The 13578-nt window shown below is 35.8% G+C and overlaps 2 protein-coding genes and 1 non-coding gene across 5 annotated transcripts; all 3 read right to left on the bottom strand.

Moving 5' to 3' along the window:
* Window positions 1-19: 19 nt before the first annotated feature.
* On the bottom strand, window positions 20-8002 carry LOC111805251 (golgin candidate 1). Of its 3 annotated transcripts, none has more exons than XM_023690228.1 (21): window positions 7694-8001; window positions 7416-7496; window positions 7162-7211; window positions 6432-7055; window positions 6261-6323; window positions 6002-6079; window positions 5713-5916; window positions 3507-3563; window positions 3362-3436; window positions 3191-3262; window positions 2978-3040; window positions 2779-2877; window positions 2444-2521; window positions 2288-2356; window positions 1712-1759; window positions 1517-1612; window positions 1276-1352; window positions 1082-1127; window positions 905-1003; window positions 777-821; window positions 20-524 (listed from the first exon to the last, which is right to left on the bottom strand). In XM_023690228.1, the coding sequence occupies exons 1-21, from the start codon at window positions 7719-7721 to the stop codon at window positions 453-455; spliced, it is 2124 nt and encodes a 707-aa protein (XP_023545996.1). In that variant the 5' UTR covers window positions 7722-8001; the 3' UTR covers window positions 20-452. The 3 variants fall into 3 exon arrangements, 2 of the variants coding, with proteins under 2 accessions (XP_023545996.1, XP_023545995.1); XM_023690227.1 differs by having other exon boundaries at window positions 6432-7058; window positions 7694-8000; XR_002816636.1 differs by lacking the exons at window positions 20-524; window positions 777-821; window positions 905-1003 and having other exon boundaries at window positions 1105-1127; window positions 1276-1348; window positions 6432-7058; window positions 7694-8002.
* Window positions 8003-8153: 151 nt separating this feature from the next.
* On the bottom strand, window positions 8154-8226 carry TRNAA-AGC. The gene has a single exon. It is a non-coding gene; the product is annotated as a tRNA-Ala (tRNA).
* A 1829-nt stretch (window positions 8227-10055) lies between these two features.
* LOC111805003 lies at window positions 10056-11160 on the bottom strand. Its single transcript, XM_023689858.1, has one exon. It carries the CDS (start codon window positions 11033-11035, stop codon window positions 10406-10408), a length of 630 nt encoding a protein of 209 aa, XP_023545626.1. The 5' UTR covers window positions 11036-11160; the 3' UTR covers window positions 10056-10405.
* Between the last annotated feature and the right edge of the window lie 2418 nt (window positions 11161-13578).

Below are 13578 nucleotides of genomic sequence, written 5' to 3'. Positions count from 1 at the left end.
TAAAATTAATACAAATCCAGACCTATAAACTTTCAACTCCATAAATCAGCCAAATATCCTTAAAAAAACATCTTTCTATACAATATTCAACATCAAATGGATATTTAGCAAAAACCGTACCTTCATTGAAAACGTACAAAAAAATTAAGCTATCATTAAGGTAAACAATTAAAAAGAAAAAAAAAAACATCAGTGACAGTATCAATGCTTAGGGCCAGCATGAGATACGACGTCGTTACGTTCATCTATATCGAGGGATACTCAGTCATTCTAAATTGATAGCCTCTTGAGATTTTCTTTTTTCCTTCTATGAAATAAATAATTCATTATGCAGTTAGACAATAGAAGAACAAAACCCGAGTTTCGACTTTTCAGTTGAGCTATCGTATCTTCGCATCAATCTATTGTCATTTGCCTGCTTGTGTAGGAGTTGGAGATGCAGTTCAAGAATCTCAGGGTAAATTAGAGTTGGCTAGCCCCATGGACTCTGCAACTTCTCTAGCAGCAAATGTATCCGCTTGAGCCTGCAAAAAAACTCAACACGTTTTTATGTTAAATGCAACTTCTCAAGTAATTCGAGGTTGTTAGACCTTCTCTCTCGAGATTTTTGTCCACTTCCATCCTTTCCCATCAATCTATAACAAATTACGATAACAACTTCTCGAACCAATTACTAACATATGCTTAATTCCCTAATAATATTCCTAATTCTATCATAATACAGTTCCAGTCACTAAGATGCAGATATATGCAGACAACAAGCGAAACGAACGTACCTGTAAACGGTGCAGTAGATACATCATGAAAAGGTGTACAAATACCTGAAAATACATTTTCGGTTACTTTCGGAATCCGTTAATAAACTTGACATTTTTTTTGGACAAAGGGAAAAAGAAAATCTCACCAAATAAAATAGAAGTAAAAGTCTTGCAGTGGGATACCGCCAGAGAAATCTTGTTGCCCTGACTGCTCCAGAATCTAATAGTTTGGCTGCTTTTTGCAACTGCACGATGCAAGCTGAATGGTAACGATAAAGCCCAAGTGAAGGAAGAGTAAGCATTGCAACGGATAGGAGATTTACCTGTATGCTCGTCCCGGCCATGTATCGGTGATGCAACGGGAGGGGCCTGAAACCATTACTTGGTAAGTATCTAAAAATAATTTTATATCGTCAAGAACCTGGTGACAATTTATGTGCAGAACCTAACTTTTTTTCTTTTTTGGTAATGATTCAAGTATTTAATGGGTTACAAAGATTTAAGGCAAGGAACGTACTCGAGAGATTTGATTTCGGCATCTTCTTCCCAAGTTGCAGAAGCTCGACGGGAGGCTCGAGTTCTTTCTACCTCTACCTTTTCAATAAGGCAACCAAGTTATAATCTAAATAAGGTTTCTGGTTTAATAAACGAAACGACCAATGAAAAATAAAGTTTATTCGTTTAATAAATTATACTAAAAATGAATAGGGAATGGAGGCAGATATTAGCCAAAAGGAATATAGCAATGAAAGGCGGACCTGTGCCTCTTGGGCGCGGTTTATTTCCTTCTCCAGTTGAAACTCAGCAGCCGCTTTTTCACTAGCCATGGCCTCCAACTGCGTTTGCTTGTAGTACTGTCATAAAGATAAATTTTCATATATAAGACTCAATAATTTTCATACAAATTTTCATATACAAGCAAAATAATGTGCATGAGCAATTAAACTCGTTACCAATAGATCAGTGAGTTCACGATAACGCTTCTCAAGCTCCATGTGCTCCTGGTCATTTGAAACTATAATCAGTGAGTTGATGATTTCGCAAGTCGAAAGTGAACAAAAAAGATTAAAAAAAAAATAATAAATAAATAAAGTAAATCGAGATGCAACCTAGTCAATCCTCAAATATCAAAAAGTAAATTTTNTTTTTTTTTTTTTTTGAATAATTGGACTTCGAAATATATATATATATATATATATAGATATAAACACTCCAAGGTACAATGAGTCATGTATGCATTTATGGATTAGGTAAATGAATAAAAGTTATGTCAATGTGAGGTTTGTACTATATAATTTATTAGAAAATTAATAGCAAGGACTAAAATGATTTTTAATCCAAAGTTAAAAGGGTTAAAATAGAAGGTTTGAAAGTTTAAAAATCAAAAGGTGAGTTTGCTACGTTAACAATTACAGCATACAATAACTGCTAATCTGCTTATGCTAACCACAGTAATATTCTAAACAATGGAGCATATTTGATCAAAAGATATACTCGATTTCTTGATCAAACAGAAATAAATTACGGACCTGACGTGAATAATGTTCAGCATCCCTTTTCATAGCAGCCATTTCAACTCTCATTTTCTGTACTTCAGCCTGGAATTGAGAAGATAAAGAGGGAAGGATCAGTGGCATTGCACTTAGTTCAATTAGCTAAATTGCCAACATTCCTTAGACACTTGCCTCCATGGAAGAAAGTTTCAATTCAGCGTCTCTCTGACCTTGTCGGGCACGCTCCACTTCTTCTTGCCATGCTTGCATCTTCATGTTCCCAAGTGTAAGGGGGAAATAGATGGTAAGTTAGAACGATGCACGATGTATGGTATAACCTCAAAAGAAAACATGTTTATCGATGATATTGCTGTCAGAATAGTTAGCTACGTATCGATCTAACCCCTGATTTTGTAAGACGTCCCCATAAGTCAGAAATATCTTTACCAAAAGATATTATGTATGAAGAGAAAATGGAACGGAAATATAAGTCTCAAAAACCAGCTTCAACGTTAGACAATATTTACCTGAATCAATTGATTTGCCTCTTCAGGCGACTTCTTGTGTCCACGGCGAGCACGAGCTTCCAGATCTTGCAGTTCTTGGTTCAAAGAAGAACATTCAACCTAAAGGAAGAGACTTATTAATTATATGAAGAAATGTCTGTTCAACTAAGAAGTGCAAATGTATACTTGAAAATTATATTCACAATGATATGTATCTTACCTCAAGAAGCGCTACCTTTTGCTCAAGCTCTGTTGCTTTCGATGTCCGCTCATCTGCTATTCTCTGAAAAAATGGAAGAGATAATCGCATGCAATGAAACATACAAATTAAGGTTGACTAAAGGACAAAGTCCCGGTTCGGGTTATAGAGAGATCTAATCATTATACACGTGACTACGAGCTATAAGTCCAGCTTGACGGCTTCATGCTTTACCTGGATCCTTGCAAGAGCTGATGCTGCTTCCACGGCTCTATGTTCCAGTTCCATTTCTCTTTCCATGAAAGCCTGTAGACACCGATGATCATCTATTTGAAGACAATTGGACAAAACAGACACACCGCACAAACACGAAAAAAGGATCACAATAGGCTAATGCATATATACCATCTTCGTAGCATTATGCGCAGTACGTTCTTCTTCTGCTCTGCGCTCGGCAGAAGCTAGCTCCTCTCTTAGAGCCTGTAAAAGAATGGAATTTTATTAAAAATATAGAAGTTGTTATTAATAAATAAATAAAGACCTAACTCACTTGCATCATCCTAGTCTCAGATAGTTCTCTATTCCTCATCATTGACTCCATATTAGCCTGTAAAAATCATGTAATAGAACAAAAGGACAACAACGTTAGTAGTCAAAGATTATAATTATCATTAATAAATGTAAGGCAAGTTGGATTTTCCATTGCATAAAAATCACATAAATTAGATTATTTCATATAAACAAGACCAACTTCAATGAGAACAAAGAAAGATCCAAAAATTATAACCCAAAAAAAGGGAGCACCCTAAAGAAATGGCTCCAATCAAGCAAAAGAAGACCTAATGAGTAATTAAGAAAAAAACGAGACTCGTGCCCAAAGCGAGACATTAAATCTCGCAAGGGACCAAACATCATTGGCCTCCCTCTCCGACCCTCTAAAAATTCTACCATTTCTCTTCCCCGAAATACCCCACAGCAAAGATCACACTCGAGTTTCCATTTAAAAGAAAAAAAGAAAAAAAAACTAGTTCCCTAGAATGGCAAATGGAGAAGGAGCTCCTCGATTATCTCACTAAAAGCTCGATGATGGGCTAACTTATGCCCAAACGCATCGGAAAAATAGATCCAAATATGCGGAGTAAAATTAAAATTTCATAATCAATGATTCAGGTTTCCTCCGTCCTTTGACAAAATATACAGCAGAACAGCCTGGCCAAGGAAGGCAACTTCCATGAGAGCCTATCCAAGGACCCTTAAATTCCCTGACTCCAACCCTTTTAGGTGCACTGGCTTCCCAATAGTCACCCAATTAACTATGCACCACATGAACTTCCTCCACCCCTTCCCACAGACAGTCCTTCATAAGTTTTTCCAGTCTTTTACAAGCCAAACACGGAGCTCTAAAGAGGGAGAAAAAAAATAGGAACTGTAACAACCCAGACCCACCGCTAGCAGATATTGTCCTCTTTGGGCTTCCCCTCAAGGCTTTAAAACGCGTATGCTAGGGGAAGGTTTCCACACCCTTATAAAGGGTGTTCCGTTCTCCTCCCCAACTAATGTGGGATATCACAATTCACCCCCCTTCAGGGCCCAGCGTCATCGTTGGCACTCGTTCCTTTCTCCCATCGATGTGGGACCCCCACCAAATCCACCCCCTTCAAGGCCCAGCGTCCTTACTGGCACACCGCCTCATGTCTACCCCCTTCGAGGAACAGCCTCCTCGTTGGCACATCGCCCGGTGCCTAGCTCTGATACCATTTGTAACGACCCAGGCCCACCGCTAGCAGATATTGTCCTCTTTGGGCTTTCCCTTTCGGGCTTCCCCTCAAGGCTTTAAAACGCATCTGCTAGGGGAAGGTTTCCACACCCTTATAAAGAGTGTTTCGTTCTCCTCCCTAACCAATATGGGATATCACAGGAACTTTGTAAAACCTTTCTTTTCTTTTCGAGAACTTTGTAAAGGAAATTCTAATCCACATGGTCTATGCTTTTGCCAAGTCAATATTAAAGATAATCCCCTCTTGATTCTGGTCTCTGCACTCTCTATGCCTATGTTGGCAATAAGGTCCTAATCGAGGATCTATCTACCCACAAGGAACGCTCCTTGAGCCTTCGAGATAGTAGAAGGGAGAACTTTACCCATACTAATGGTAAGCACTTTTTCCAAAATCTTATACACACTAGTAACGAGGCTGATGGGCTTGAAATCCTTCACCATCTCAACCTTACCTTTTTTAGGGATGATACAAACAAACATTNGATGATACAAACAATCATTCCAAGTGTTGTCCACTATTCTCCTTCCAAAAAAACACTCCTTAAAACCCCATCAAGGTCCTCCTTAACAATATCCCAATTAGGACCTCGACAATATCTCAATTATGGAAAAGCCCTCCGAACGAGGAGATTTGTTCCTATCACAATCAAAGACCACACTCCTGATCTCATTCAAAGAAAAAGAGGCCACCGAGTCCACATTACCAGAGTCATAAATAGAACACCAATCAATCCCTTTCACAAAATGTTTAGGGTTCACTATCATGCAGTGTGGAAACCTCCCCCTAGCATACGTGTTTTAAGAACCTAAAGGGGAAGCCCGAAAGGGAAAGTCCAACAGGAACAATATCTGCTAGCGGTGGGCTTGGACTGTTACAATTTCAGTCTAACATAAAGAATATCAGAAAATACACCGTGGGTATTTTTTATAGTCATAACTCATAATACATTACAATAAATACACAGTGGGAATGACAAACCTGCATCGAGATCAGGCTTCCTTCTGATAAGGCAGCTTGCTTTTTAAGTGCATCCATGGAACTAATAAGAGCCTCAATTTCAGAGTTCTTTGCAGCCAAAGCTTCAGCCATACCTGACTCTACTCTCGAAACTTCACTTTTGGATTCCGATAAATCTTGCGCTAACTTCTTCATGCGAGCGTCATATGATCTACTCAATTCTCTCTGTCAGACGACAATCTTAACAGGTGAAAAGAAGGAAAAATAATAAAGATAAGAGTGTACTAAGACCAGATGTGATGACTCTCACCTCTGCAATAAGAAGTTCCTCCAACTGTGCATTTTCAGACTTGTATTCTTGAAGACGTGATGAAAGTCCAGCACAGACCTATGCCTCGAAAAGAAAATGGTCAATCATCACTGAATAGCGCGGTGTCTAAATATTGAATGGAACTATTCTAAGATGATCGTTCTGAGATAAAATCGTATTCTTCAATTCTACATCTGTAATATTCTCATCATATACAGATTAAAAAAGTTCACAAATGGGGCGTGGCCCAAGAACATACCCGAGCTAGCCTTGCTTCTTTCGACTCGCCAGTGGAGTTTGAAGTTTTAAGTAACCCTTGTGCCTGCACGCCAACTAAATGAACTTTTAACAAAACTAGAAGTCGAAATAGGAATCATCAAAGCTGAAGAAAACAAATAACATGAATCTACTTACAGAACCACTATTATACCTCTTCAAGTTGGTCCTGCACCTTCGTAGGAGACTTGTCAGCTGTATTCTCTTGTTGCTTCTGATCGACTGGCGGTTGAGCCTTATTAGAATCATTTTTTGTTTGATTTTCATCGTTATCCTGGAACCCCATAGTTGCAGACTCAGACATGTCCCGATCTGTCTTCGAGATAGTTTCTTCACTTCCCAATTTATTGCTCTGCGCATCATCTCGATTTTCTTTGTTGATCTCCACGGCTTCTTGATTAGGTGTAGACAATAATTGTTCCTCGTGAACATCCAAGACATTCACGTTATTTAGTTCGGTATTAGAAGTTGGTGCGATAACCTCAACGTCAGCAATGGCTGCTTCCATGTCATCAGGAATTTGTTTTCCTGCTTCAACTACTACGGCATCTGTTGATGGAATGTCTAAAACAGGGACGTTATTGTCGTCACCGTCTGGCTTCCTTTTGTTTACATGGGTCGTAGACTTATCAGATGCAGTCACCGTGCGGTCATCTTCAATGGAAGAAACAATTCCATCCTTTTCAGGCGCCACCACCACATCTACCGTTGACGATAATGTGCTCGTTTGTTCTTCTGCAGCGTCCTTCGATATAGAAGGCTCATTTGAGGATAGTTTCTTCTGTGCCAAAAAATATTTAAATTCACAAAATTTTAAATAAAGCTTAACATGTGATAGTAATGTATAATGTTAGTATTTGTTAAAATAAGTGAGCCTAACCCACCTTTTTCTTTGGCTTGGTCTTCTTGGTTTGAGATCCTTGGCCATTAGAAGCTTCACACAACAGCAATAAAGCTATAGATGTCAGAAAACTCGAAATTTTTAAACATAAAATAGTTCAATAGATTGTTTTAGTGAAACAATTAATCATATAAATATGATTTAACCAAGTATTTTAGCTTTAGTAAGCAATGAAATAAAAACATGGAAAGAAATGAGCATAAATCATATAAATATGACATAAACCAAGATGCATACCTGGAGTTTGAATATCAGACTGCTCTTCTGATAACTCACTAACAACAAGCTTTGCCCTGCGATCTACGACTTCAAACAGTCCTGACAAAAGTGAATCACTTCTGAGAAATTTCTATGCAATAATTCTTACACAGGAACGCGTCAAAATCGAATCCGATGAATTCCAAAATCCGTGTAGAAAATTAAAGGCTATACTTCGATATGAGTTGAAAATTGATGAAAAATCGATTCGGATCAGAACGGAACATATATGCAATAGAAACCGAATAACATCGAACCTTCGGCAGCTTTGAGCCAAGAAGCCATTAGAAAGCCGAAACTCGGATCGGAAACAATGCGGAGCCCACCAAGATGTAGCCGAGGATTTGACGAATCAAAGAGTGCAATGCTAAACGGCGACGTTGCGATAGCTCGAATGGGGATCTTGCTTCGCCAAAGGACACTTCGAGCTCTACGGAAACACTACAATGGCGGTAAATCGGCCACCGAGTGCGACGGACGATTGTAGGGAAACGAGAATTTCAGAGGAAGGCAGTCGTTAGTTAAGGAGTCTGTTCTGATGGACGAGTGAAATTGAAGGAAAACGCGGCAACAATGATCGGGTGCTGTGACGACTACGGCGCCGATTATGTTCAACCAGTGTAGAGGTTCCACGTCGCCAACCAAGTGTCTTTTTCTTTTTTTTGGAGTTTTAAGAAAATTGCTAAAATAAAGGTTAAATTAATAAAAAGACAATAATGGAGATGCGGGGTATCGATCCCCGTACCTCTCGCATGCTAAGCGAGCGCTCTACCATCTGAGCTACATCCCCTATTTAATTTACATATAGAAAACAATATATAATAATATAAATATAGCTAAACTAATGGGCTGAACTACCAGCCCAGCAAACATCGGCCCAATAGCCTCTTTAGCTGAATGGACTAAATGGGCTCGACTATCGGCCCAATAACTTCTTATCTGATTGGAGCAAATGGGCTCGATTACCAGCCCACTTCTCCAATTTCACTTTCACGCTATTTTACCAAAATCAGTCGCAAACAAAGCTGGTTTTATCTCAAGTCTTTCTAGAAAACTATATGCCTTCGAATTGAATATATTTAATATAATGTTCGTATTCGTATATATTATATATTAATTTTTACGAGTTTATATTTTTAAAAATTTAAATATCAATCGACCAAAATATTACGAAAATTTAAGTCAATTTTAAGGAATTAAGGAGAAAAATATTGCCTCTCTTTTGCCAAAATTTAAGACAAAACTTAAATTACACTCATGTTGAGTGTGAAGTCAAAAAAACCTTAATTACCTTTACATTGTTGCTTATTGTTTACTCATAATTATTATGTCTAATCTTACTTTTAATGAGTAGTAATTAAAAGTGCAAAAAAATTAAACTTTTAGCATTTAAATTAGAAAATTTAACTAACACTTGCATGCAGAAAGCCAAGACATTAAGGGTCTCTCCATGATTTACTTTTAATAAATTCAAATATTTAATAATAAAATACATGTTGAATGACAAAAGTTGATTTGGTTAATTATGAACCATAATAACAAAAAGCAACTTTGTAAAAGAGTTAATGATAACGCACCTGACTCGTAAAAAAAATATCTGCACGCTGATTATTCCATAAAGTAAGATCATAGTCGTGTCAAAAAAGATACACGTGTCTAGATCAAATTTTGTCGTGTTTTATACTCAAATGATTTCTTTTTTTTTTTGTTCGAGTTAGTAAAAGCATTTCAACTCGAGCACTCCGAGTTAATGACCATAAGTAGTTGTGCCAAGTGGGAGGACAAAACGAGCTATTACTATATTATTTTGCATCTATGACTCACTCGATAAAGTCAAATCAATTCAATATTACTTATTTAATTCTTAATAGGTATAGAGACATATAACCTTGTAACCACGTAAAGGTATGAAACGAGAACCGCAAATAGTATACCAAATTGAACACACATCGCTGTACAAAGAGACCTATAATAAATCTCAAAGGCAACCTTTCAACAACCATGAAAAAAGCAACTTAGAGAGAGAAATCTTAATATATGGGGTACCCGGGAAAGAGAAAGGGATAGCTTTTAAGTATGATGTTATACGAGCATCTATCCATTGCCAAAAAGATAAGTCCTAAACTTAGATTAGACTAAGATAAATGATCACATATTACGAACGTTACAATATTCATAAAATGCCGTACCAAATATTAATTATATAAAATATAAAAAATTCTCTAATAAGTAATAGAAAATTACTATATTTTATTTTTCTTTCATAAATTATTTAAGCAATAAATGGTATATATTCAAATTAAATGTAAGCAAATGATTCACATAACATCACTTCAGCCATTTATTCTATTTAATCCAAAACAAGTGGATGAAACAAAAAGGAATCAAAATTTCTGTCGATTTTCATTAATATTACACGTCAATTTTTAAAACTTTGAACCTTTTATTTAAAATTTAAAATTTTATAATATTAAAAAAAAAAAAAAAAGAATATTGCTCACATCTATTACTCTTATAATTATAAAATTTTAGTTAAAAAATTATTAAGGCTAATTAACCATTTAATAATAATTTAAAATAATTTAAAATTCACAAACAAATTATATAACCGATAGCTTAGTCTCAGATTCATAGCCTTTCCTGAAATATTATATACTAAAAATGAAAAAAAAGAAATGTCACTTATAATTAAAACATAAACTCTAAAACTTAAATCAGATTCACAACTAAAATTTATTGAAATTACTTGAGAGAAAAAAAAAAGTAAAAAAAGAAGAAAAAGGAAGTAATTATCCAAACTGATAGATATAAACTGCTTGAGCTTTGAAACTGACATGGCTGAGAATCAATCACGTCTCTCGAGGCCATTAAACACGTCAATTCGACGTTCATTTATGGCGATGTGTAACTGTAAACAACACGCAGATTCATCGCCAAACGCCGATCGGAAAAGCTGTAAGAGTTCGATTTCATCGGCACAGTGTGTTCCGAAACGGCGATTCATAAGCTGCTAAGCTTTTCTCCAGCCGTAGATCTGTGTAGAACTTCTTGATGAATTCCTCGGCCGCTTTATCGACGATCTGACTGTCACTGTCGTCCTTGAGAGAAAACGGTGAATCTGTAACACGCAACTGCCGTACAACTAGCGGACTCTTTCCAAATCCAGGCAACGGCACTAACGGCGACGCCTCAGATTTCTGATCGCTATGAAGAATATCAAGAACTCTCTGGACGGCCGTAACGGTGGAGAAATCGTCGTAGCGGTAAGATTTGGGGAAATAATGGCGGTTTTGGTGTTTTCGATGTTTGTTGAAGTAACGGAACGGATACGCAGGACTGTTACTGCAACTGAATTCGTAATCGCGCGTTGAGATGTAGGAATTGGCGATGTCAATCGTTTGGCAACTGAAAGCAGATCCGTGATGAAATTCCACGAGATTTGCCATCGCTTTTCCTGCGATTTTGCTTCGTTTCAGCATTAAATGAAGATCGAACACAATCTTGCTTTTGCTTAGCCCTTTCCTCAACATGAACACAACCGCTCTCAACACGTTCCATAGCTTCTTCTTCACTGCCGGCCGAATCGGCTCAATTTCCATCGCTAACAAAGAAACAGAAAATCAGAGGAATTGCGTAATGATGCCGCCTTGTTCTTCCTCGCTCTGAATTAGAAAGAGAACTGATTTCTTTTTTTAATTTTTTTTCCTGTTTTGAGGAGATTGAACTTGATCCGAGCGGGATATATAAAGGGAACTAATGGCACATAGTGAGGAATATCATCCCAATCTCGTTTACAGCGCGTGTTTTCAACTAATAAACAAGAGCTCGATAAAGTTATTGTTTGTTGTACACGCGCTTATCGAGCGAGTTGGTGTGAGATTCGTCTTTTATTTCGTTAAGAATAGCCAAAACAAATAAATAAAATATCTAATAAAAAGGCTAATATTTCTTGGGGGGTTTATTATTTTTTTTTTTTTTTTTCTTTTTCTCCTTAAAAGAATTGAAATCAAATTAAAATGAATTTCCTTGCAAATAAATAATAATAATAAAAAATCGACTTCTCTTGATGTGTCCCAATGATTACATAAATCATGATCAACAACCTTTGCCCAAATATCAAGTTACTAGGTGACATGAATTCCAAGTTTAAAGTTTTTGATGATTAGCTTCTCGAAATCCCCCCACCCATCATTTTATNAAACTTAAAATTATAAATTTAATAAAATTTAAAATTTTAATTTGTGTTTCATAAATTAATAAAATTTTAAAAAAATATTCAAGTGATGAAGCTTCTATCAAATATATAATTTAAATTAAATACAAGATTAAAAATAAAAAAAAAAAGACATTTTTTAAAATTTTAGTACATATCTGACATAAATTTAAAATTTTAAAAACTAAATAAAAATAAACTAATGTAATAATATTATAAATTATAGGTCAAATAGTCAACATAGTGATAATTTAACTAATTAAAACTTTATTTAAAAAAAATTAATTCAAATATTAATTTCCTAAATTCTCTACCATTTCAGTTTTGTGTTTTCAATGGTTTAAATTTAATTTATTTACTTTTAACACATCTTATATTTAACCATTTAAACTTAATTTGTATTGAATTTTTTAAAATAATAATACTAATTTTCATTTAATGAGAAATATATTTTTAAAATTTATAAAGGGAAGTTTATATAAACCATATAAAAAAATAAAAATAAAAAACTAAAAATATACGGACAGATTTATATATTTAAAAGTATCCTTACTAAAATAGAACTTAAAATGATATTTTAAGCTTAATTTTATTAATTAATATGGAGACCACTCGGATTCAAAGAAGAAAAAAAATAATAATAAAAGATATCAAAAGTAGCAGGCCATGTGACAATTACACATGAAAGAAGGATAAAGTGCAGATTTGTTTTTAATTTTCCTTTTTTGTGCCTTAAGGAAAAAGGAAATACAAGAATTAAACGAAGGGAATCGAATTTATACTTTTTTTTTAAAAACAAATATTATTAATAAAAAATAAAATAAATAAATAAAAACAAGGCATTTCTGAACCGGAGTGTCTTTTCATGTGGAAGAGTGTGTTCGTCAAGGAGCTTTTGGGTTATTTTATCGATCCCCTAATGTTGCTTCGTTTTTATGAGACAGGAACCAGTGGACGGCTCTGGATTATTCCCTTTGGGTCCGGTTGCATGGGAGCCCGAAGGAGGTGGCGCGGTTCTGGTTTCGGTGACCACGGTCGCAAAGCAGATTCGGTCATCTCTTCACGAGTTTCGGTGTGGACAAGATGGATGGTGCGAGTCCTGCCCCACTCTCCTGGGGTGTTGGGGCTGTGTGTCCGGTTTGTGGGGGCGCTGGTGGGTCAGGTGTCTCGGCGATTGGCCTGGTGGATCCCTCTGTACGGTGGCTCGGTGGCTCCCTCCACCGGATGGCTGTCGCTCGCGTATGATGCTGCTTGAGAAGACCGGAGCGGCCGCACATGTGGGTGCTTCAGGATGGTTCGGGTTCTTAACCCTCGAGAATAATACTCTACACCGACCCATTCATTTATTTAAAAATCACCCATTTATTTAAATTATATATATATATATATATATTAAAGTAATTATTTTAAAATAATAATAAATGGGGAAAAATTTCTTGGGTGGAATCTCCCATTGGATCTCCTAAAAATAAATACAGAATTGTGTGGAGATGAGAATGAAATAGTTGATGGGGATGGAAAAGGCTTTCATGTTTCCACCTCGCTCCATATACATCTCTATTCTCATCCTATTAATCTATACCATGAGCTGAAAAGATAATATTATTTCGAGATTTACGTTTATTTTTTAAAAATTAAATGGCTAATTACATTAATTTTAAGCCTCTCCCTCAGTTAAGTACGAAACTTTATATATGTTTATGACAAAAAAAATAATAATAATAATAAATGAGTCACAATAAATGTGTAAGGACTAAAATTAAACCCCGAAAACTTGATGGATTAAAAAAAATAATAATAAATTAACTTTAACAACTTTTAATACTTTTGAAATTGAATAAACTAACGGAATAAATAATTACTCCCAATTTACTAAATAATTTTATTAAAGTAGAAGACAAATTTAATATTCAAATTCAATAGGGGAGA

This window comes from Cucurbita pepo, chromosome LG11 (genome assembly GCF_002806865.2).
Source record: "Cucurbita pepo subsp. pepo cultivar mu-cu-16 chromosome LG11, ASM280686v2, whole genome shotgun sequence".
Taxonomy (NCBI): domain Eukaryota; kingdom Viridiplantae; phylum Streptophyta; class Magnoliopsida; order Cucurbitales; family Cucurbitaceae; genus Cucurbita; species Cucurbita pepo.
Note: the sequence above shows the minus strand (reverse complement) of the source record. Positions and strands in the feature narration are given on the sequence as shown.

Bases quoted from the DNA above. Each gene is read 5' to 3' on its own strand.
- LOC111805251 (XM_023690227.1), bottom strand. From the start codon at position 7,721: ATGGCTTCTTGGCTCAAAGCTGCCGAAG. The intron at 3,564-5,712 runs GTTTGTCATTCC...TGATTTTTACAG, and splicing joins GAAGCCTGATCTCGATGCAG to GCTAATATGGAGTCAATGAT. The intron at 2,522-2,778 runs GTAAATATTGTC...GGGAACATGAAG, and splicing joins AGGCAAATCAATTGATTCAG to ATGCAAGCATGGCAAGAAGA.
- LOC111805003 (XM_023689858.1), bottom strand. From the start codon at position 11,035: ATGGAAATTGAGCCGATTCGGCCGGCAGTGAAGAAGAAGCTATGGAAC.